General features: G+C 39.3%; 1 protein-coding gene across 2 annotated transcripts in view; it reads right to left on the reverse strand.

Annotated features, from left to right (window-relative positions):
- Positions 1-24690, reverse strand: part of TAF3 (TATA-box binding protein associated factor 3) — a 137191-nt gene that overhangs the window by 26469 nt on the left and 86032 nt on the right. For both annotated transcript variants that reach the window (XM_074942670.1, XM_074942669.1), the window contains exon 3: positions 614-2418. In XM_074942670.1, coding sequence (XP_074798771.1) covers positions 614-2368 — 1755 coding nt within the window. In that variant the 5' untranslated portion in view covers positions 2369-2418. The remainder of the gene's footprint in view (positions 1-613; positions 2419-24690) is intronic.

Here is a 24690-nt window from a genome sequence, read left to right on the forward strand (position 1 = left end):
GACTAAATCCACAATTCAAGCTAACACTGCTTATCATTATACCTTATATCTACCAATTTTTCCAGTAAGCTGTGGAATTCTACTAACTCCAAAAAACAGTTAAATTTTATAAAACTGAATTTAGAGCTCACGAGAAAGCTGTTGTATTGATGGCCCTACAATCAGAAGTCTATTCATCTATGGAACAAATGTGCAGCAATGACTATTGTAAGCTTCTTTACACAGTGCTGTAAATCTGTCTAAATTCTGACCTAGAGGAGTCACCTTTATCAGTAAAGGCCAGTTGGTCAATGTTGGAACCCTGGTAGCTCAGGTCAGATGTAAACTGGCCTCAGACAATCCCAAGCTTCAGTTTTGAAAAACTGAATTCAAACAAACATTTGGCAAATCTAAAACTACAGTGGCTCTGTCCAGTACTGTTGGACAAACCCAGAAACGTACATCATACCCACTTTTAACTTGGGTGACTTGTCATAAAATAAAGCCAGGTTATCTATAAGCATTTTTCCATTGAATTTTCCTGGAAAACAAAATGTTGTGATGAGAAAGTGTGGGAGCAAATGTAAATAATTTTTCTAACATGTAACATGCTGTTAATATCTAAACAGCTTACTTTGTCATGTTTGTGTTTTTCTTTTTCTCTGTCTTTCTTTTCTTTCTCCTTTCTCTCCTTTTCCTTCTCCTTCTTTTCCTTTTCTTTGTCCTTCTCCCTTTCCTTCTTTTTCTTCTTCTCTTTTTTGTCTTTCTTCTTCTCTTTAGGTTTTTCTTTTTCCTCAAACAGTTTTTCGGGAAGCATTGTGGACAAGGAAGTCAACATGGTAGGAAGTCTCATGGCGGTATGGGTGCTAAACAAAGGCAAAGGAATTTCTTTGGGAGGCAACACAAGAGGTGCCGAGGGACCCTTTATCTTATCTTCCTTACCTTTATCTTTAATTTTCTCTTTGTCTTTCTTATCTTTATCTTTCTTTCCTTTTTCTTTATCTTTCTTCTTATCTTTATGCTTCTCTCTCTCTTTTTTGGTATTGCCATCTTTCAACTTCATTTTTGTATCGACATCATCAAAGTCCTTCATTTTGAACTTATAGGGATCGACGTCATCATCTTTGAGTAGGTCTTTCCATTGAAACTTTGCTTCCTTGGTTCCTGTGTCTTTATCCTTCTCCTTGTTTTTATCCTTATCTTTGCTTTTCTCTTTATTTTTCTCTTTGTCTTTTTGTTTTTCTTTCTTTTTCATTTTTGTCTTCAGCTCTTTTTTCAGCTTCTTTTTCACTTCTACTGATGAAGCCAGCTTGGTTTTCTCCTCATAGACTTTGAGCAGAGGTTCCGGTGTTGGTGGTGAAGCAGAAGGAGAGGAGAAATAAGGAAAGTTTGGAGGCGGATTAGAAGGTGACCCCATCTTTGCTTTTCGAATGACCTCATCAATTGAGTCATCCATTGTCCATGAAATGTCTGAGCTTGAAGTCCCACCTGAGGGTGGCAGTGGGATGGCTCCTACCTTATTTAGACTGTTAGCAGAAATAGAAGCTTTAGGAGTTGGAGTCTCTGAAACAGAAAGTCTTTTAGGGCTGGTAAAAATTTCCCCCTCTGATTCTGAACCAGAGGAAAACTCAAATGGATCAGGTTCTCGTTCTGCACATGCACGGGCAATCACAGCATCAATTGAATCATCAATGGTCTTGTCCATCACTGCCACTTTCTTAGATGGATTTTCACTATTTTGTTTCCCAGGCTCAGGTGGTGTTTGCCCTTGTTTTACTTGGATGTTCTCTTTTCCCATCTTTTCACTTAATGCAGCCAATGGGGTCCTACTTGGGGTTTCAGGCTTGACTGCCACTTGGGAAACGTGAGCTGGAACCTTTGGACTTTTAGGACTTTTTGGACTTTTGGCACGACCTGGTGATTTTTTCTCTTTGGATCCAGTTTTTGGTGAACGTATGGGACTTCCAATAACTACTGGCACTGGAGTAGCTTTAGGCAGTTTAGTCTTCTGTCCTGGAGAACCAGTTTTGGCCTTTGTTTTAGGTGCAAATGGTTTTGATTCTAATGTTTTAGGAGCTGGCATCTGTGATTTTGCAATGGGAGCCAACATTGGTGGTTCTGGTGAAGGAGGGGGTAAATCTGTACTATCTTGAACATGAACTGGAGAAAGCATTGGTGGCACCTTTTGAGTGTTTATTGAACTGAGAGGTTCACGTGGTTCCAATGCTCCTTCAATGGTGTCCCCTTTAGTGATAGCTAGTTTTGGTCGTTTCATAGCAGGCATTTCCTCAGCTTCAGGACTTTCTAAGGGTCTCTTGCTCAAGAAGTTTTCATCATTAACTGCCTCATCCTCTTCCATCTCTCCTTCCTCTTCCAAGGGAACCTGCATGGCTTCTGCTGATGTACCTCCATCAGTGGGTACCTGTTCCTCTTCCTCCTCTGTTATAAGAAATAAAAAAAAGTTACTGGGATACTTTAAAAATATGTTAAAATATGTTATACAGGAACAAATAAATGATTGGAAATGAATAAGCATCAAAACAGTATTCAAACTGTATTTGGCTCAACGTTATCATCATTTGCTAGCTGTTCCGTGACCTACATGAAGCAAACGGAGCAATTACATTTAGTGACTGGTAGACATCTGTCTGCAACACAAAATCCATCCTCACAACTGATACAAACTGGAACCTTTGCTGGAAGTCTCAAACCAAGGATCAAATGGGCTTGAAGGTATGTCTCACCCATAGAGAAAGACCCTCCAGAACAGGTTTGAGGCACGTTGACAGGGCAGTGAAGGGAATTTCCACTGCTGCTGTATTTTGCTTCACCTGTTCTATGAATAGGACTTGGTCAATTTGTCAGGACTTTGGACATTTAGTGAGTGCTAAAAGCTCATCCAAAAATATAGCTGCCACTTCACCCACAAGTGAAATGATATTGGTATCACTGAATGATATTGCATCCAAATATTTTGTATACCATAAGAAGAAAGTTTTCAATCACATATTAGTTTTTCTCACCCTCTCAGAATCTCACTATAACCCATTGGAGTTGCTTGGGTTACAAACACACACAAGCACCTGGCTGATTCATTTAAAAAAAAAAGGGGGGGGGGGAGTGGAATAGTAACAAGGTTTTCTATTATAATAAAACAAATCACAAAGTGTACAGCCAATTAAATAAAATCCAGTACATTTTAAATGTATCCCTTATTTGTATGCCCACAGATTTTTGATGGTCAGTTAACTTACAGGAGTAATATATGATTTTCTTTCATGCTTTTCAATAAACTATTTGTATACTTCTTGTTCACCATGCATATAGCTCCCGACATGAGACCTTTTGTCCACTTAAACATACTTTCTCCATGTTTTTCTTGCAACAGCATAGCCTAATGATTAAAACAGAGGACTAAGTTCTACCCATAATATTTGTTGTCTGCCAAGAAGGGTTTGTGTACATGGGGAAATTTTACCAGCATAACTATAGTGATGTGATCATACTGCTACCAGTACAATAGCCCATGTGGACACTCTTAAATAAGTAAATTTTCCCCATGTACACAAGCACTACTTCACTTAACCTCCATGCCTCAGTTTACCCAGCTGCAAAAATGGTACATTTATCTTTTCTCACAGCGGTATGGTGAGGTTTATATTATTTTTGGAAGGTGTTTTAAGACTCTTGGATGTAGGACACAGTACAAATTGTTTATTATAGTGAAGTATAAAAAAATCTGCCTTTTTTAAATGAGCAGGTTGTCTTTTTAATAAATATTTAAAAACTGAAATAAAATGCTGGAGTTGTTTAAAGCCATTTAATAAGATGCTCTTTAAAAAAAAAATCCTTTTGGAAGAGTTTATTTTCAGGTTTTCTGAGCTGATGTTTCTTTACTGCAATGTGTCAATACCCTGATTTAGGAGAGTTGAGTCAAGAGTCCTGGGCTAAAGCTTGAATCTTGCCAGCATCACAAATTAAGTAAAATAAGCTGGCAATTCTGGCTTTTGCCAGGGCCCAGAGGATTTACAGCAGCCAGCCCAGAGTGGAAACTTTGCTTGAGTATAAAGCCTTCCATGAAAAACAGAAAGTGTCAGGGAGTTAGGTTTGCTTGGCTGGGCATTCACATCCTATTTTTTAAATATTAGAGGGGAAAACTGACAGATCACTGTTGACTGAGTCTGCACTGGCTACAAATAGATCTAAATGATGGTTTATGTTTCAGGATCATCAAATCAGTTTCAATCTCTGTCTGCCTTGCTGTATGAATAAGCTCTGCCCTTATGTTCCAAACTGGCATGAGATGAAGGAGGAATAAATATTAGATGATTATACAGCATCGATGGCAACCACGCTGTTGGGTGCTGTGTCTATTTCCTCCCAGGCCCATTATGCCTGGGTCCCCATCAGCAGTTTATTTTTGTTTTAAATACCCTAAGTAAAAAGAAAACAAGATGAAGTTCAACAGCAACATTGCACTTTAAAGTCAAAACTATCTACTTATCAAGGTTACAAGAGTGAAAACACAACACAGCCAAATCCAAAATGATACGAGAGGCAAGGAATGTTACCGTTCTCCTTTTAGGGTTGACACAAAATGTTTTATATGGATAAAATTAGGTATGTGGAAGTATATTTTGCACTAATTGAAAACAAGAAAAAAAGCTGCAGCAACCAACATTGCTCATAGGTTGAAAAGGGTTTTGAAAGATATTTATATTTACTAGGAAAACCAATCATTCCCGTGCCAAAGATTTCCACTCAGTATCCCAATTAAACAGCCGATATAGCATGCCCTAACAGAGAATGGTGGAATATTTGACACTGACAGAACTTCTTTCATCCCAGGCACCTCTCACATTATATCCATACAGCAACATGGAACTATAACAGCTTCTGAAATTAAGGGGAATAGCCAACGCTGCATACGGTTCTGCATAACAGTTTAGGGAATGGAGGCAGGAATTTTGTACAATTACAAAGAGCAAACCCCTACTCCTACAAGACACATAAAGTCCATATGCAGCCAAAGAAGCTTCCATTTCTGAAATCCTGTCTGGAAAGCCAATAAATGGAACTCAGATGGAGATGAAGGTCTGAGATAACCTACCCATCTTAGGGTCTTTTATTAGCATCTATCAGAGCAGTACCTAAACATTTCCAACCTGTTTACATATTCAATCTGAGTCCTTCAGTCCATCACAGCAGATATCTGGGGTCTAGTTCCAGCTCCACCACATACTTTCTACATGACCTTGGGTGACTCACTTAACCCCTTGGAACTTTAGTTGCCTTATCTGTAAAATAGGGTGACAATATTTTATCGCCACTGGGATTTGAGTGAGGTCTCAGTAAATGAGGGTTGGGAAGTGCAGAGACTATTAAAGCTCAGTTTGTAAAAGCGAGACTAGAACTGAGTGCCTCTTGGCTCCTATTTTCATGCACATTGTTGTAAACCATGAAGCCATGGTAAGAGAACAACCCACCATCCTTTTTATAAGAACTGTGACTGCCTGGAAAATTGTATGGGCAAGTTCAGAACAATTCAGGGGACTATGGAGGTTCATAAGCATTTAACTAATGACTCGGGCTGGTTGGGAATTTTTCTGACAAAACATTTCTCATTGGAAAATACTGGTTTGTTGGAACAATGTTTTTATGGAAATGGCCTGTTTCAACAAAACTTGTCAGGAAGGTTTCTCAGGTACAGTATGGAATTTCTGGTTAGAACCAAATAGAGAGACAGCAATCCCCACCCTACAACAGCCAACAGACAAATGTTTATGGCAGTCGCCTGGGATGTGAGAGGTCCAGATTCAAGTCCCTGCTCTGCTTGATTTGGAGTACAGATTTGAACCTGGGTCTCCCACATCAATGCCTTAACTACTGAACTATTGGCTATTCTGGGATGGGTCAGTCTCTCTTTTTGTGAACATTTTCAAAAGCTCTCAAGTTTTTATTCTATGATGGAACAAAAATATGTCAAAACCTCAAATTTTATTTTGTAAAATGGAAGTGGGGTTTTACGGCCAGCCCTACTACTGACACACACAGTGCTCTTTGGACCTGCTCAGGTGGCAATTTGGAAACACCCATATTTCAGTCAAATGAAACCCAAATTTCACTTGGAACAAGGCCATGTACTGATCCTCCATGAGGGCTATTTTCCTGCCAGTGGGCAGCTTTCATACCTGAGCCATTTTAGCTGTGGTCTGGGTGGAAAAAAAGGCACGATTTTTTAATAGAGAAAGTCTGATCTCTCAACTGTCCTCTCAGTCAGAAACTATCGGACCATTTTCGTTCAAACAAATGCGCACTGGGGCAAAGATCAAGTATGGAAAAATGTCACTCTGAAAAGGTAATTTGCTTGACAATATTATGAGTATTTGAAAATGGGGGGGGGATGGATTATAATGCAACTATTTTTCACCCTTAGCTATATCAGTCACTACCAGGCACCATTCAGTGTGCAATCCATTGTAAACTGAACTGCTTTTAACTCTCTTTTGCTGTGATCTCCTTCTATCTACAACCACCTTATGAACGCTGCTGCTCCTGAGTCAGCATCTACAGGTCAAATGGATATCACCTCAGCCATCTGCCCTAATAACTCTCTCCTGCAATGAAAGGAGACTAGAGCTGTTTGGGAGGTTTTTCAAGATTACAGATATTTTTGTAAGTCAAGAGAGTGCTGAATCAATATTAATACATGCATTACTAAGGCTATACTGAGAAATTGTTTATTATACTAGCTGTTCACCTCTATAGTATCTTGGTTCAAATGTAGCTCAGTGCTCTCAGTCTGACTGTGAATGTGAATTTCTCCACCACCCATGTCAAACAATCAGACAGCAGTCAGCCCACTACTCTTGTGAAGTCCACTATTAAAGGACAGCAATTCTGAATGTAGTGTATTAGAAGAGAGATGAGGGAAGCTTGTACACTGCCTGATCCTACCTAATGTGGACAGTCTCTCAGATTCGTGAAAGGAAGGATGGATTATCTTTAGGTTAAGGAACAAGCACGGGAGCCAGGGGATCTGAGGTCTATTTTGGCTCTGCCACAGAACTGCTCTCTGACCTTGAGCAAGTCACCATCTTTATGTACCTTGGTTTCCGCATTTGTAAAATAAGGATAATTTCACCTACCTCCCAGTCATGTTGTAAGGCTTAGCATAAATGTAGTATTTGAGATCCTTGGATAGAAGGTACTAGAGAAGTGTCAGTACAAGCAGTAAGAAAGCGTCAACATTTTTAAATGATGGTCTAATTTGCTGAATGTTGGAATTTTTTATTTAAGCTGAACAGTTTTAAATCAGCAAAAGATTAAAGCTGCTGAACTTTATTTAACAAACGCATTTAAAGAGGCACAACGTTTCTTCCTTTGTGCACCATGTTTCTGTACAGCAACATGGACTGCTAGGGTATGTCTACAGAACAGCTGGGGGGAATGCTTCCCAGCGCGGGTACACAGACATGCATTAGCTCAGCTCAAGCTAAAAATAACAGCATGGCAGGAGCAGCCTGGGTGGTGGCTTGGGGTAGTTGCCCAAGTACAAACCCTCCTGACCCCCTCTGGCAGCTAGCTTGTGCTGCTGCAGCCACACTGGTATTTTCAGCACTTAGCTTGAGCAGAGCTAGCATGTGTCTCCCTCCCTCCCAGCTGCTGTGTTGACATACTCTTAAAGGCCAAGTGGTTTCTGAATACATATCTTGTTAATTTGGCTGTGGCTCAGCAGTAGGACAGCAGCTCTCAGCACTTCTATGATGAGTTTCCAAGTTCATGGTGACGTTAGGACTATTTGTCCTTAAAGTTGACACAAAGGCACAGTAGCACAGAAACTGTCTTGATTTCTGAGACAGGGCTAGTGGTAGGGCTAGTTGCACTACTCTTTCAGCAACCCCTAGCTGCCTAATACAGAGAAGGCTGAGTTTTATTCTTTCAGGTGACGGTAAGATGAAAAGGTGGCAGGCAGCTATCAAATGGGGAGGCAGGAGATTGAGGGGAGAATGCACTAAACTCTGGAATTAAGAGGGATGCAACAGCCTACATTCATACTTCAAGTAGGGAAAATAATGACATACATATACAATTACCATACTTTTGGACATAACCAGCTATTATACTTAGGATCTCCAGAGCTCAGAGCACAAGCTCACAAGCTGAAGGCAGGAGAGTCTAGCGGACATACTACTGGACCGGGAAACAAGACTCTGTTCAGCTCCTGGCTCAGTTACATACTTACTATGTGACAGTGGGTAAGTCACGTAACCTGTCTCAGTTCCCATTTATCAAATGGAGAATCAAACATCATTCAATTATTGTGAGATGCTCATATACTGTGGTGATAAAAGTCAAATATGTACCTATGTAGAACAAAGGTCCCTCAGCTGAGAGCTGTGGCAGAATCATATCCTCTGATATTGGCACAGAGGTGGACAGACAATACACACTGAACAGAACATACCAACAATGCTTTTACTATTATGAACAAAAACAAACTGATACAATGTTACTGTTAAGATATTGAATGCAAAAAGGCCAGGCAGTTAGTTTCCATATAAACTAACACTGCTTATTTGCATGAATTTTGTCTTATTATATTTAGTGATAGCTTTAACCTCCGAAATACACCATACCAGACCCAGTAAGATAAATTATTAAAATATGTTAAAGAGATCAGATAGTTTCTATGAGATCGGTAAATGCTTGTCTTTTTTATATTTAAAATCTTACCCACAACATTTTAGCAGAGTTTGCACTCTTTTCTTTCCTAAAAGAGTGCAAAGATGCTAAATAAAGGCACATTTATTTAACATCCTGGACTGTTCACTGCAGGTATTTCCCACTGTGTAGTGCACTGGGGGAGCACCCAAGTGTTGAGATTGCAAATGTCAGAGTCTGGCAATAAGGCTGGCAGACTTGTTGAGCCCTTTCTGTTCCTTCCTTCAACGGGCTACATAGGAGGACCAGCTGGCTGTGTGCAGAGAGAGTCTCAAGGCTGAAGAAACATTCAGCTCTATTCAGAGTTACATTTTGATTAGCATGGTAGACAGCAGACCCTACATGTCTGGTATGCTATTTTCACTTGTACATTTCTTAATTTTAAGTGAATGTGGTATTCATGAACGGAGGTAATTTAGCAGACCTGAAACAGAAATACTCACTCTCTATTTCCTAATCATTTTCCTCTAACCTGACAAAGCACACATTCCTCACTGAGGACCAGCTCCAGGTCAAGATTTAAATTTTATATTCTGAACCAATTTCAAGCTAGCCAAGAGCAAGAAAGAAACTGGCAATTTTTCCTAACATGTGAAAAATGTTTTTTCATGCCCTGACTCAATAATGGCTGAACAATTTTCTTCAAACTCAAAAACACACACACTCACCTATTGCCCAAGATAGAGCATGAGATTAAGCCAAAAGATAATTTTGGGGAAAAGTTTTAAGCTATTGAAGACAAGGACTTAGAATGAATCATAACTATAACATCCCAGCCACTATATTATCTAAATCAAAGTACTAGACATTTGTTAAAAGTTGAATGTTGTTTTCTTATGGCACAATAGCTTTTCTCTCTCTAACTTGTAATAACTATGGCATTTCCCTAGAAAATGTGCTTGTACTCACTAAAAGAAATTGATAGAAGAGTAGCAAAATAATATCCTGACTTCCTAAAAGCATATTAAATCTAAACCTCCCTCACCAAGATTCTTACTGTGAAATATGAATTTAAAATGATGCCATGTTTACTCCTGTGTATTTAGTACATTTCACTACTTATCAAAAGTACCAAGTGACCAGAATTAGAGACCGAAGCCAACAATTTATCTACAAAATAGATACAGTGTTGGTAGACTTCCCTCACACCACACCACTAGTGTTCCTCAATCTGTCATTCTCGGGACCACCTTTGGGGGCAGGGAAGAAGGGAAGTTTGTTTTCTTTGAGACTTGAGGTTTGTGTTGAGCCTGCCAATAAGTTCCCTCCATCTGTGATAAGTCGTTATAATGTAGACATCTGTCCACTGGATTGAAACCACACATATATATACTGAAATCAAGATTTTTCAAGAGTGGCTAGTGATTCTGGGTGCCTAACTTAAACACCTTAAAGGAACCTGATTTTCAGAAAGCAGGTGCTCAACACTTTCTGTAAATCAGCCCTTGTTTAAGTTGTATCAGTTAAATAACCAAAAAATTGGGGCATCCAAAAACAATAGTCATATTTGAAAATCTTGGCCCAAATGTTTAGATGCTAACTTTCTGTCACTAGTATTAATCTGGGCTGGACTGGAAGCTGTTCAACAGAGCTGACAGGCTTCATGTTCCTTTGTCAATCCTCTACCCGTAGCACTCAAGATGTCAAAGTACTTCCAGGTGGTGTAAGGAGCCCCTTCTGTCACAGTGGTGAAACATCCATTGGTCTTCAAACATTGATGCTGACTGTAGCCCACTCCATGACTTATGAATTTCCAGACCAATTAAGATAAAAAACAACATCACTTTTCACCCTGCATGCCTTCTTTGTGCTCTCTGTCAGTTCTCTGTAAGTGTCTTTGGTATAAACGGAAGGAATAGATTTTTGTTGGTAAATGTCAATTTCACTGTACAGACAAACCAATTCCATCAATAATAAATGAAATGTACAAATAGGCAAAGAAAGAAAAATGCTGCTTGAGAATTTATTGGAATTCCATTTAAGGATATTTACACTGTATATTTTGACATATGAAGTTGACTATTTGTGTTTTAACCGTTATAAAGATGTAACTTTTTGAATGTCAACGTCTACTGTCATTAAATAATTATTTTCTGACCCCTCTCATAATTTCTTGCAACTGTGAACATTTAAATTGACAAAAGTTGAAAAAAAATACTTAAAACACTGATATATGTTGAAATTATTTTAAAAAATTGAATCTGCCAAGCCTAGGAATAAAGTCAAGCACAATCAAATTTGTGGAGACCAAAGCAGGAGTAGCAGCAAATACACAGTAAGCCAGAAATAAATTGAAATGGCTAAGAGTTTAGAGCATTGGGAGCTTTCAGCTGTAAGTATAATACGTGCACATAGTTTTTTTGAATGCCCACTAGTGGTGGTTCTAATTACAATATTTCACACAACAGGAAATGTTTGTCAGACTACATTACCCAGACTTCTTAAATGACACACCCAATTTCCTGGTAAGGAGTGAAAAACAAAGTATGGCAGATTGTTATCAGTGAAGTTCACAATCTCTATCTAACCTTACAAAATAAACATCCTACGTTTGTGCAATATACTGCAGGCAAAAATATGAGAATCTGTACTAAAAAATAAAATGGTCCCAGAGAGGAAAGAATTTACTTTTACTTTGCCCCCATAACATAGGCCTTATATACACATATTATATATATATATATAAAATATTATGAGTCCCATAGCTGCTATGGATTGGAAGAGAAAGGACCCATAAAAAGATGTCTATCTTAAGAAGTGACCCACAAAATAAAAAGCTTGGGAACAGTCTCCCTATAGACAACACAATATTGTACTACGGTCTTTATTGTTGGTTTTTTTGGTCTGTTTGGCATCATTCCAAATAATTTTTGATAATGTTTCTTCCCTGCGATATCCAAGCTACAGTGTACTCTGAAAGTCCCCTTGTTCGGAGGCAATTTCTAAAATACACAGCATTGGAGCCAAAGGCCTCAGTGACAAATTACAAATACAAACAGATTTTGCACGCTTTTTGTAATAGCTTAATTCCCTCGCTTCATTGTCCTACCTATGCTCCAATAGAAAGACACTCTGCACACAACTCAGTACAGTACATGCACATGGGTGTACATTTTCTTTCTTTAAAGAACATATTTGACTGTTTTAAAATGAAATTATTAGCAAAGACAAGCTAATTAGGCAATGACAATTCAGATAGTACAACCAATCAATAACAGAGTACATTAGCAGGACCGACAGAGGTGTGAAGCTGATGTGTTATAAATCGCTATATACTGACCTGTAAAAATGCAGTGTTTCCTTAACATTCTGCACAATAAAAAACTAAAATGCTATATAAGCAAGCCAACCTGAAATGACACCTAGTATTATAAATGGCCTAATCTATATGTTAATACTGTTGTATCACATAACTGCAGCAAGACTAAGATAACAATATGACTTTGGGGTTTCTATGGCTACATCCTGGGCTAACGTGCCTGAAAGGCCTTGCTGCTGACACCACACAAGCTTTCTGAGTGCTTCTCTTTGGTTATTTATGATATGATTTATGATAACGACAACATCTCCTATTTTCTCCCCTCGTCAGATACAATAAATTGCCATCGTTAATCACCGCTCTTGGTTAAGCTATGATTACAATAGTATAATAGGGCCTAGCTATGGTAATATTGTGTATTAAGGTGGTGTTTTTTTTCCCTTTATAGAAATATGCACAAGTAGATCTCTTTAGACAATGTCAATATCTGGAGTATTTTAATAATCTTCCTGTAAGTATTTCTGGAAGAGAATTCTATTACATCTAAGATTCTGTACTGTTCCTCTTGCAAAGATCAAATTTATGATCTAAAGACTTGAAACCCACAGAGTTTCTATTTGTATCTTACAATTCTCAAAAGTAATACCAGGGTTTTATATGTATTTTTCTTGACAAAGTGAAGCAGATGGTCAACCTTTTCACCTACGTTTCTAATCTTATTGGATAAACTTTTAAAATGAGGAATAAGTATCACAGATCTTACTAAAAACAAACACTGAATTCATATACACCTTTTAAAAGAGCTTTATACATAAATTCCTTTACATAGCTCTATGCCATTACAGCTGAAAATACAATATTTTATGTCAGACTCTTATTACTATCCAGTATTAAAGATATCCATTCATTAACATTATAATATTTCATATGTAAACTACTTATTCTTGCTAGCCCAGAATCAAACTAGCTATTTACTACACTATTCTAGCAGTAGCTAAGCTAGCCAAATAATTCTTATCTGACATTCTTGACTTTCCTAGGTTTCATTCACAAACCTAACCTTCCTGTAGGCATTCAGGTACTCTGAATATTGAAGAGACAAACTATTATTGAATATCGGAGTAGAGCTAAGAAGCCCCAGTCAGGATCAGGGCTCGATTGTGTTAGACACTATACAAATGCATGCAAAGTCTGTCCTGAAGAGTTTACAACCTGTTAAGACAAACAGAGGGTAGGAAAGATGATATAGTCCGAGGCATCCGCTTATTATATTAATGAACATATTTGCACGTGTTTTCTTTATTTTGCTATTACAAATATTTGAAGTAAGAGTCAGCTATGCCCAATCTGTCCTTCAACCTAGCCATCATTATTTAGCTGATTTCCTATAGGTGCTGTGGCAGACGTGGGTCTTAAGGAGAGATATGAAGAAGGAGACGCTGGCAGCATTATCATGATTATAAGAACAGCCATACCGCGTCAGATCAATAGTCCATCTAGCCCAGTATCCTGTCTCTGACAGTGGCCAGTGCCAGAAGCTTCAGAGGAAATGAACAGACAGGATAATTTATTGAGTGATCCATCCCACTGTCCAGTCCCAGCTTCTGGCAGTTCGAGGTTAAGGGACACCCAGACCATGCGGTTATGTCCCCAACCACCTTGGTTAACAGCCATTGATGAACCTGTCCTCCATGAACTTATCTAATTGTTTTTTGAACCAGTTATACTTTTTGCCTCACAACATCCCATGGCAATGAGTTCTACATGTTGACTGTGTGTTGTGTGAAGAAATAGTTCCTTTTGCTTACTTTGCCTGTGTTTCAAAATGCTGTTGTCAGCACCACTGGCAAAGTGCTACAAGAGCATGGGGTGATCATGCTGAGTAATAATTCTACGGGCAGTTTCTTGCTTGAGTCAGTAGCAAAATACAGCATATTCTGAGATGAACTATCCCAGCCCTTTTAATCTCTCCTCATGTGGAAGCTGTTCCATACCCGTAACCATTTTTGTCGCCCTTCTCTACACCTTTTCCAATTCGAATACTTTTTTTTGAAGAGGCAACTAGAACTACACACAGTATTAAAGGTGTGGGCATATCATGGATTTATATAGTGGAATTATGATATTTTCTGTTTCATTATCTATCCCTTTCCTAATGGTTCCTAACTCTGTTAGCTTTTTCGACTGCCCTTGCACACTGCACAGATGTTTTCAGAGAACTATCCACAATAATTCCAACATCTCTTCCATACTAGTAACAGTTAATTTAGACCCCATTACTTTGCATGTATAGCTGGGATTATGTTTTCCAGTGTGCATTATTTTGCACTTATGAACACTGAATTTCATCTGCCATTTTGTCACCAGTCACTCAGTTTAATGCGATTCCTTCATAACTCTTCATAGTCAGCTTTGCACTTAACAATCTTAAGTAATTTTGCATTGTTTGCAAATTTTGCCACCCCACCATTCACCCCTTTTTCCAGATCAGTTATGAACAGCACAGATCAGTTCAAAAAGGTGTTCCACATTTTAGGGGGAGCATGGAAGATATCGGAGTCTGAAACCACTGACCTATTTCTACACTGTTATTAATAGCTAACTTCAAAGTTCAGATACCATGGTGAAAGGTGTGGTATGAGAACCTAGATCTAGAGATAGCATATTAGGAAGCACACTTCTACCAGATGCTCTTGGAAATTGGTAATGAAGGACAAGATATTTACACTTGCATAAGGTTTCCTCCCACTAAGGTTAATATTCAAGTACCTTGAGTTTACTTATCCAAGCACAGGCTTAGATAATGCAGTTTCTGAACACTGAATCAGAAGAAGGTATTTAAACCTCAGTTAGATAATTAAAGCAACAGTTAGACCTGCACTTCACTCACCCTGAGAGATTATAAATAAAACATTGCAATACACTGAACAGTTTCTTTTCGACCTAGACCTTAATGTATTGTAAAAAGTCAAGCATATCAACTCTTCAGTGAGATGGAAAGAAGTGTCCTTATCACCGTCAAAGATTTTGGCTTGGGTTCAACAATTCTCACTTTCAAGTTAATCATCTATATGTCCTTCTCCCTACTGTTTGTTACCCTCACTTGCTGTGTCACATGGAAAACTAGAAGGAAGTTGTTTGGGGGCAAGGACAACATCTATATTTGTTCTTTAAAGCACTTAGCTCACTTTTGGGCACTGGAAGAAACAAGGAAGTCCACATGCCGAGAGACATTGCCAGTCCTCCAGGATTGTCCTGGACTCTCCAGGAATTAAAGATTAATTTTTAATTAAAGATTATATCATGTGAGGAAACCTCCAGGAATACGTCCAACCAAAATTGGCAACACTAGTCTCCATCAGACAATCAAATGAAACAATGAATAACGTAGTACTGTCCAGACAGATCTCAAGCACACTTCATAAAGCCTAGCAAGTCAGACAGGGGAGACTATTTTTAATATAGGAATTGAATAAGACACAAAAATTAAGGACTTGATCCTCAGCTAGTGAAAACTGGCAAAGCTCCATTGACTGTATGGACTGAGACAAGTGAAGCTTCAGTACCTTTTCAGATTGCCACAGTTGGAAACAAGTCATGGCAATTTCAAAAACTGTTGCCATTGACCAGAAATGCTCATTTCATTCTCCCTTATAAAGCAAGCAAACAAGTCACTATTCTCCCCAGAGGGAAAGCAGTCTATTATCTAAACCATATCCAGCAGGGTTTATTGTGTACTCCAGCTGTTGGCAATAGGTACACTGAGTAATTTCTTTAAAGACATCAGCAGCCCATCGACAACACTTAGGGATTTTTTGTGTGCCATCCAAGTCAATGTCCTTAATCAGCCAAATGTCAACACAGAATGATACATGCAACTCCAGTTTGTGACTACAATTCAATAGCCACCATACCTTTTGTGTATACATGTAGATGATATACACCACAGAAGTCAGTATTCTGAACCAAAAGTGATGTGTCCCTACTATGAATAGGAAAACACTTTCATCCATTGGGATGTATCCGAAGATGCAATATGTGCCCATGAACAAAAGCAATCTTCTTGATCTGGCATAGAAGGAAATAACTGGTGATAAAGGTTTAATAAAACTTGACAAAATTAAACTGGTCTGTTTTCGGATGGGAATTTCCTTCTCAGCACTTTCAAATAGGGCTTGGCTGACTAAGCGGGAGAAAAACTTCAATAAAGGAAAGGGTTTATTTCAGAAGGGTTTTCTTAAAGCTACAAATCCTATTAGCACTTCTCTCCCTGTCTTTTGGTCTGCCCTCTGCCTTCCTCCCTCCACCATGTGTCTCTTTCTAACCCTTCCCTGCAAAGGGCCTGCAGGAAAACAATCAGGCAGTGATTGCCTATACATATACACAGTAGCACTTCTCAGGCGGCACTCAACAGCCATTTGAAACTGGATAGGATAGCCCTATTCTAAGCCAGTTTCAAAATGCTGCTGTCAGCACCACTGGCAAAGTGCTACAAGAGCATGGGGCGATCATGCTGAGTAATAATTCTGCGGGCAGCTTCTCACTTGAGTGAGTAGCAAAATACAGGAGGGCATGGGAAAATTTAAACCACATCCAATTTAAAACCTCTGCTTCTTAGATTGACCTCATAATTTTTCAGAGATGTCTACTACAATCTACTGCTTCTATTTCCAGGACCTCATGGATCACAGCAACACCCTCAAATAAATCTCACTTCCAAGTGAGTTCAAAGGCTGAAAATCGAGCGATCAGTGCAGTCTGTTAGACACACTCGGAGCTGTAGAGCTGTTACCAAGCACAAAAAAAAGGTTAAAGGCCTTTGCAAGCCCACTGTTTTAGTAGCTATATTCACAAAACTATGCAAATAAAAAATTCTTATACTGCTGCACCTACCGGAACACATTTTTACATCACAACTAAGCTAACCATCAAACAGTGGAGTAACTGGAGAAAACAGACTCAAAGATGTGGGAATCCTACCAGGAGAGAGAAGGGATGACAGCTGTCCGAAGCAGGGTGGTATGAGGACACATAACATAAGGCTACTGCATAAATGTTGTGTAATGAAGTAAAAACAAATTTTTAATATAGTGTCTTCTGGCCATGTACCTGGGAACAGAGATCCACAGAAATTAATTATCTCTGTGAAAGTCTCCCATATCCAAATTTCAATCTATCCTCTCATTCCAGAACCATAAAACCCCACACACCCTCGGTGAATAACTGCAACTGCTACAAGCCTCTCATAAACAATGTCTGAGGTTGCACTTTCTACTCACTCACTCTTACACACGTAGCACTCAACAGTTACTTTTAGCCAGCCGTCTTCATTTTGATGCAGTGTCTGCCCCCAGTGTGCAGAATGACCTTGACAAAATTCTGAAAAAAGTCTCAGGACCTGGGGCTCTAAAGCTGTTTTAGAATTAGGTTTGAATAATTGTCCCACAATATGAGTTTCTTGATTAATTGCTTAAGATAAGGTCTCCTTTCCCTTGCTGGCCTCCAGTGGCTCCCCCTACTTCCCATAATCACTTTTGTCTCGTTCTTCTGTACATTGGGAACTGCTAAGAGAAAAATCAGAGATACACCAATTCCATTACTTGAGGATTAGCCAAGAGATAACCCTATGTATTCCATTACTGACCATTTGAGTAATTATTCAATCAGTTTAGTCCATGTGAACGATGCACTAATTGTTTTCTAAGGCTTGCTCAAGCTGTATATCAAACTAAGTGAAGTTAGTTATGTCCTTTAACAACAAAACTATGTTCAGGTTGCAAAAGAAAGATGAGAAGCTGCTTGCATTGAATTCTGTTTTTGTTTTTTTTAAAAACTAATGAGGCTGCTGAAGATCTGGCTGCATAACGAGAAAGGTGGGGATCTATTCTGACCAGGTAGCTACTCAAACCAATCAGATTGTGAGAATAATGTAGACAGAAAATTGGCAGAATGTGGCCTTTGCCATCTAAATTATACAAAATTGGTATTCAGCCACCAGCATTTTTGGCAGCAAATCAGGACACACATCCAGTGTGCAGTGGAAGGAGGGTCAGGGAGAGGAAAAAAACAAAACAGAATACGAACAAGTGGCAGGTTTAACCTAAACAAGAAACTTGCACACATTTATAAAACACAAAAGTTAGACTGTTCTGTGCCCCAAATTAATGCTGCATTTTCTTCTAGTAAAACAGCTTTCTTTTCTTAAACACACGGGAACATTCAGAAAAATAGGAAAATAATAAATTGATTGGTCAATAATTGACCTTCACTGAGTAATTAAGTAAATCTGACTTATGGCCCAGTCTTTTCTTTTAAATCCTCCTCTACTATCCAGAGATTTCATTTCCCTACATAATCTTCCATTGTCTTGGTTCTGAGTATCATCTACTGACTACGTACAGAATACCATTTACTGATTGCGTCAGAGAGATTCTGCTCCGATTGAAGTCAATGAGAACTTTGGGCCAAAGACCTCAATGGAAGAAGTACTGGTCCTTGTTTGTGGCCAGAGTTTATTTCCATCTTGATGCGCAAGTCTCACATATACAAGTTTCAGTCTATCCTCTCATTCCACACAAATAACAGCCTTATATTTTCAAAACCCCCATAACTCTGACTGCTTCAATAGAATTCATATGATACCTTGAATCAGCAGTTTAAGGCATTGTTTTCTCATAATAATCAGTGCTGTTGCTGTAGACAGAAACAACCAAGGGCTTTTCTGGAACCCCAATGGGTAGCATGGATATTCTAACAGTTTTGAAAACAAGTTAATATAATTTTGCAATTTAAACCATGTTAAATTGTTTTCTAAACTCAATGAAATTTTTGCTAATGCAGATTTCACACTGGCTTCTAGAAACCCAGTTTTTGTTTGTTTGTATACTGCATGAATGGGGGATTTATCTATGGGAGAGCGCATGAGCGACTGGTATTCTCAGGATTCGGTTAGGATGAAGAGTGAATCTTCTCAGGCGTAGCAAGGGAGAGCCTTCCAAGTTAGGATTAAAGCCATTGGTGGGGAAGCTTGTGTTTTAATGGATCAGCTGTCACAGAGAACACTCAGCCAAACTCCTTGCTGCCTTACAATTTGTTTGTGAACAGGACTTGAAATTCATTGGGGAGGGGATTATCCTCCCGTGGTGGCACGTAATTTTTAAGAACACCCACCCTATTTACCTAGTTACATGCCAAACTGTATGCAGCCGTTTGACCCAAATCCTATTAGCAACAATCTGTCATTACCTCCTTTACCCCTAAATGAACTATATTCTGGGATGTGTCACAGAGAAATAAATTAAAATGCAGGAGATAAAATGTATTCAAAATCTCTTCCACAATTCAGATTGTAAATTCCTGGGGCAGGGACCTGAGTTGTGTTTGTTAAAAAGCTGTGTGCTGCACTGAGACCCACGTGATTAATAAACCACAAATGTAAATGTTGATGATTTTCTTTCCCATTCCTTTGTTTCTTCCTCTTGTTCTGACTCCTGACATTTTTGCTCACCTTTATATTTACTTATTTCTTTTGTTTATTCCACTCTCTGTGACAGTAACATTTTTTCTTGTTCAGGCTGCTGCTGAGGATATTTCATGAGCTACTGAACGAGGGAAAGAGTGGACAGCCAGAGAAGAGAACAGAGTGTAGAGTAAGGGACAGGAAATATTGAACAAGAAGGTCATGATGCACTGGATCTAAAAAAAGAATAAGGGAAAGAAGAGGAAACACAGAGAAGGAATGGTAAGTAAATATTAAGAAGGTAAGCAAAAGCTGGGAGTGGCAGATGAGAGGAAGAAAGAAGAAAAAATAAGGAAAGCAAAAGACACAGATCAGAGCCCTGCCACATTCAATGCACAAAGGGCAAACCCAATGAGGCAGGAGCCCTTATCTCTGAGTGAGCACCTAGAGCAAAACAGTGGGTAAGAATGGGATACCCTTGCTTACATTGAATCTGAATCTTTCCCATACTATCAAATGCTGCTTAGGGTACGAACCAGTCTCTGCCATCCCTAGCTATGATGGGCTGCTCTTTCTATGTCCTCTACATTAAGTCCTATGTTGTCCCTTTCTAAGGACTTGTCTTCACTACGGGGGTAAGTCGACCTAAATTAGGCTATTCTAGCTATGTGAATAACGTACCTGGAGTCGACGTAGCTTAGGTCGACTTACCCTGGGGTCTTTGCTGTACTGTGTCAATGGGAGACGCTCTCTGGTTGACTTCCCTTACTCTTCATGGAGAGGTGGAGTACTGTGGTTGACCAGAGAGCGCTCTGCTGTTGATTTAACAGGTCTTCACTTGACCCACTAAATCGAGCTCGATTGCAGCAGCGTTGATCCTCCTGTAGTAGAGACAAGCCCTAAGTGCTGTGGGACCGAGGGACTGCTTTGGACAGCCCTTTTTACATGCTCCTCCAGCTGTCCAACAGCACACCTGCCATAGTGGACACTAAGCCTTCATTCTTAACACATGTCCCAGATATTTCTGTCTTTTCTGGATAACTTTGGAGATAAGGAGTTGTTGAAATCTCCGATAAATCTCGGCATTTGTTATAAATTCATTCCATTTTGTACCTGGTATCTTCCTGAGTCATTTGCTTTGCATGGTGTTTAGTCATCTGTTTGTGGATTTCCAGCTTTCGTCCACACGTTAAGGTGTAAATAACATCTGACTTGAAGATTCGTAGTTTGGTCTTTATCTTGTAGATTTTTGACGACCAAATTTTGCTTAAGCTAGTGAAAGCAGCAGTTGCTTGCAATTTGTTATATTATTTCCTTCTGGAGATCCCCACTATCTTACATACTACTGCCAAAGTATGTGAACTGACTCAACTTTTGTATTCCTTTGCCTTCTAACGTAATGCTTGAGTTGGGAGTTGCTCACACAAGTAGCATCTTATTCCACAAGTTGATCTCTTGACTTCAGTAGGCCTGCTTATCATGTAAGGTACTATTCAACAAGAGCGAGGATATCATAATCTGGAGGAATGAGTTCTAGTGCCATCCAGTAAGAGTTGCACACAGAACTTTGTTTTCCACTCTTTTAATAAACCTAGACAGCATTATCTTAGAAGATATACATTTACTCTCCCTTTCCACTGCATGGTGGACTTTCCTCCTGTTCTCATTTACACATATATCTGTGAGTACACTGATACAGTCCTCTTTCTGGCAAAAGAAGCCACCAGTCCCCTACTCTACAGGGGAGAGAAGAGTCTCCCCTATGTTGGTTCTTACTAAAAACAACTCTGATAGGAGCTAACTTTTTCCCCCAGTGACAGCAGCAGATCATCTCTGTACCCTGAACCTGATCCAACAGAGCTCAGTCTTCAATTTACCTTCCAACTCTTTGGCTTCCTACCCCCTTCCACCATATTGCTCTGTAATGGGAAGGTGGAAAGAGAGGGAGTTTCCTGAGCTGGAAGTTAGGGGAAGGAAGATTCAGTAGGGAGCAGAAATTACTGACTTAGTACGATGTAACAGCTTCTCTCCAAGAGGACTGCCACCAACATGTGTGAGAAAGAGACCTCCCACCGCCTTTCTCAAAGGACGTGATAAAGGCTCCTTGACCAATAAGTTCAGACCCATATAGGTGTAAGCTGTGTTTAAGTGCTTGACAAGTGTTCAGGAGGCAGTCGGTTCCCCCCCCCCTTTTTTTTTTAAACTGGTTCACCTATTCTTGGTTTCTGAGCTATGGAAACGCAGTATGAAAAATGCTGTTAAGAAAGGTCATCTGTGACTGCTGCAATTTTTATACAGGTTTCGTTATAGAGAGAAGTGAAAGGGAACTGGGAAGAGGGAAGAAATACATTTTCGTAGGGTATTACTGCCATTTTTAATGTGTAGCAGAGAATTTCAACGATCTTGTCCTTTATCTCTCAGGCTGGTTCACATCAGAGTAGCAAAAAATATCCATCACTTATTTTTTTCAACTTCCTCAATTACTATGGGTAAGATGGTCACTAAAAAGCTGTATGTATGTAGAAGAATTACACACATTTTGCAAATGAAGAGCATCAAGATACCTTCATTAGGCTAAAAATAGACATTCATTCTTGCCCTGAAATAATATCCTCACCACGCAATTATTTTGCCTAAGTTCCATTACCAAGAAGTACCAGAACCAGATGTATTAGAACAGCATGAAGAATTTTTCTGACGAAACTCTCACCAGCACAATGCATTTGCACAGTCCTTCAATCCACAGATTTCAAAGTAATTTGCAAAGGTGAACAAATATTGTCCCCATTTTACAGATAGTGAAATTGAGGCTCAGGAAAGGTAAATGACTTGACCAGGGATGCATAGCAAATCAGTGGCAGAGCTAGAAATAAAATCCAGATTTCCTGACTCCCAGCCCTATGCCTTGCCCACTGGAGCACACGCTCATCTATTTACGTTTTGGCTAATAAGGTGTAGTTAGTTTACAAGCGAATGTACTATATATTAATTGATCTTTGACTATGAGTGGTAAATATGCCCAATGGCCTGTGATAGGACGCTAGATAGAGTGGGATCTGAGTTACTACAGAGAATTCTTTTTTGGGTGTCCGGCTGGTGACTCTTGCCCACGTGCTCAGGGTTTAGCTGATCGTCATATTTGGGGCCGGGAAGGAATTTTCTTCCAGGGCAGATTGGCAGAGGCCCTGGGGGTTTTCGCCTTCCTCTGCAGCGTGGGGCAAGGATCACTTGCTGGAGGATTCTCTGCACCTTGAAGTCTTTAAACCACGATTTGAGTACTTCAATAGCTTAGACATAGGTTGGGGGTTTGTTACAGGAGTGGGTGGGTGAGATTCTGTGGCCTGCGTTGTGCAGGAGGTCAGACTAGATAATAATGGTCCTTTCTGACCTTAAGGTCTATGATTCTAGGATATATAGGGACTGCATCTTGCACAGGCAGGGGAAGAAGTAGATATAACAGATCTTTCCCATTTGCCACTTCTGTGATTTGTAGGGATATCTGAAAAAATCTAGCTTTGGGGATATGGATGCTCACCACTGTCATCATGCATTTCTCTTCCGTAGAAGCATATGTTTTTCCTGCCCAAGAGGAAGCCATAAGTAGCGTGTTTTTGTTTGTTTGTGGAGAGTGAACTTTAAGTCCTTTGATTTATAAGCTTCTTGAACAATCTCTTAGCCAGATTTTTGTGTGATTTGGAAATGACCAGCACTCTCACTAGTACACTTTGGGTGAAGTATCACTTCGAGAGGTGTTTTCCTGAATTTTACAATTCTTTTGCTTTAAGGTTTAATAGCTGTAACATCAAATTTTTGTACCACTTCATTTTTTTTTCTTGCTGAGGATTAGGAAGGAGAGAGGGAAGAATTATCTCTGGAGAACTATAAAAGATAGAATTGATTTTTGGTAAGAACTCTGTGGAAGTTCTTAATACCACCTTATCTTTGTGAATAGCACAGAACTGTTCCTCCATTGAGTGAGAGCCTATCTCAGAAACTATCCTCACCAATGTTATCTCTATCAGAAAAGTAGCTTTGAGGGATGGAAAATAATATACGTTCCTCATTGGTTCAAATGGAGTTGTGTCAAAACCTTGTAATACAGAGTTTAGGTTCCACATTGGGTACTTTCATAAGGTAGATGGATTCAACAAATTTGTTGCTGTGAGAAACTATCATGAAGCAGAGATTAATTGTTTCTATGCTGAGTTATGGAATTTAATCAATGCCACTTATACGTCAATGTACTGACACAAACCCATTGAAATGTCATCTTGCAAAACACCCGAAGCACGCAAGATCTTAGCTGTTACCGTTTTTGTTAACATACAAGTTTTTTAAAATTACCCAAATCCTGAAATAAAAATCCAGCATGTTGAAAAGAGCTACTCTGAATAAGTAGTACAAACCAGTATGCTGCCTTCAAGGAATCATTCAACAGCCGTCAACCTCGAACCGTCCATTTGGGGTGGAAAACAAGTCCCTGGTATATAAGGTCTTTCTTTTATGACAGTCTCATTGAAATGTGTATCAACCTCTGAAAAGCATTTTCTTGCCATTGTGGGGTTATTTGTATGACTAACTCCTTCCTTTTTATTTTCAGGGTTACCTTGGCAACTAACAGAAGGAACATATAACAAAAATATCTTGCAGCTCCTCAATAAAGAATCTACTGCTTTTGCTGTGCCATCTCTCTCAAGAAAGAGAAGAACTTTTTGGTCATCTGTTGAGGCAAATAATTCTATTCTTAGGACTTCCAGGATTTCTGCTATCTGATCGAATATTTAAACTGAGTCTGCATTCCCTCTGGTGTATTGACTAACAGCTTAGCCAGTCCACTTTGGTGTTCAATGAGCTCTTGTGTTCTGTTACAGAAAAAGCATGATTTTCTGTCCTGCTGAAAAGTGATACTTTTTCCTAGTGCTGAGATTTGAACCCCCTCTAACCAGTTCAAATCGGACATAGTTATGTTTTCACAGTATCAGTAATATGCTCTTATCCAGATATGCAAAAGCTTACTGTACCTGGGGCAATACAGAAATAACAGTTAATACAGAATATAGCAGGAAGTCTCCTTAGCTGAAAAAAAATAAAGCTAAGAACATGGTACACCTGCCTTCTCTTCCTCAGATTCTGCCATTTGAAATAGTCCTCCTATATCTCTCTGTGATCTTATTTCAGCTCTCGACTAGATACTAATGCCTGGCTCTGGCACTGACCTGCTCTGTGGCCTCCAACAAGTCACTTAGCCACTATACTTCAGTTTCACCAT

The sequence above is a fragment of the Natator depressus genome, chromosome 1 (genome assembly GCF_965152275.1).
Source record: "Natator depressus isolate rNatDep1 chromosome 1, rNatDep2.hap1, whole genome shotgun sequence".
Taxonomy (NCBI): domain Eukaryota; kingdom Metazoa; phylum Chordata; order Testudines; family Cheloniidae; genus Natator; species Natator depressus.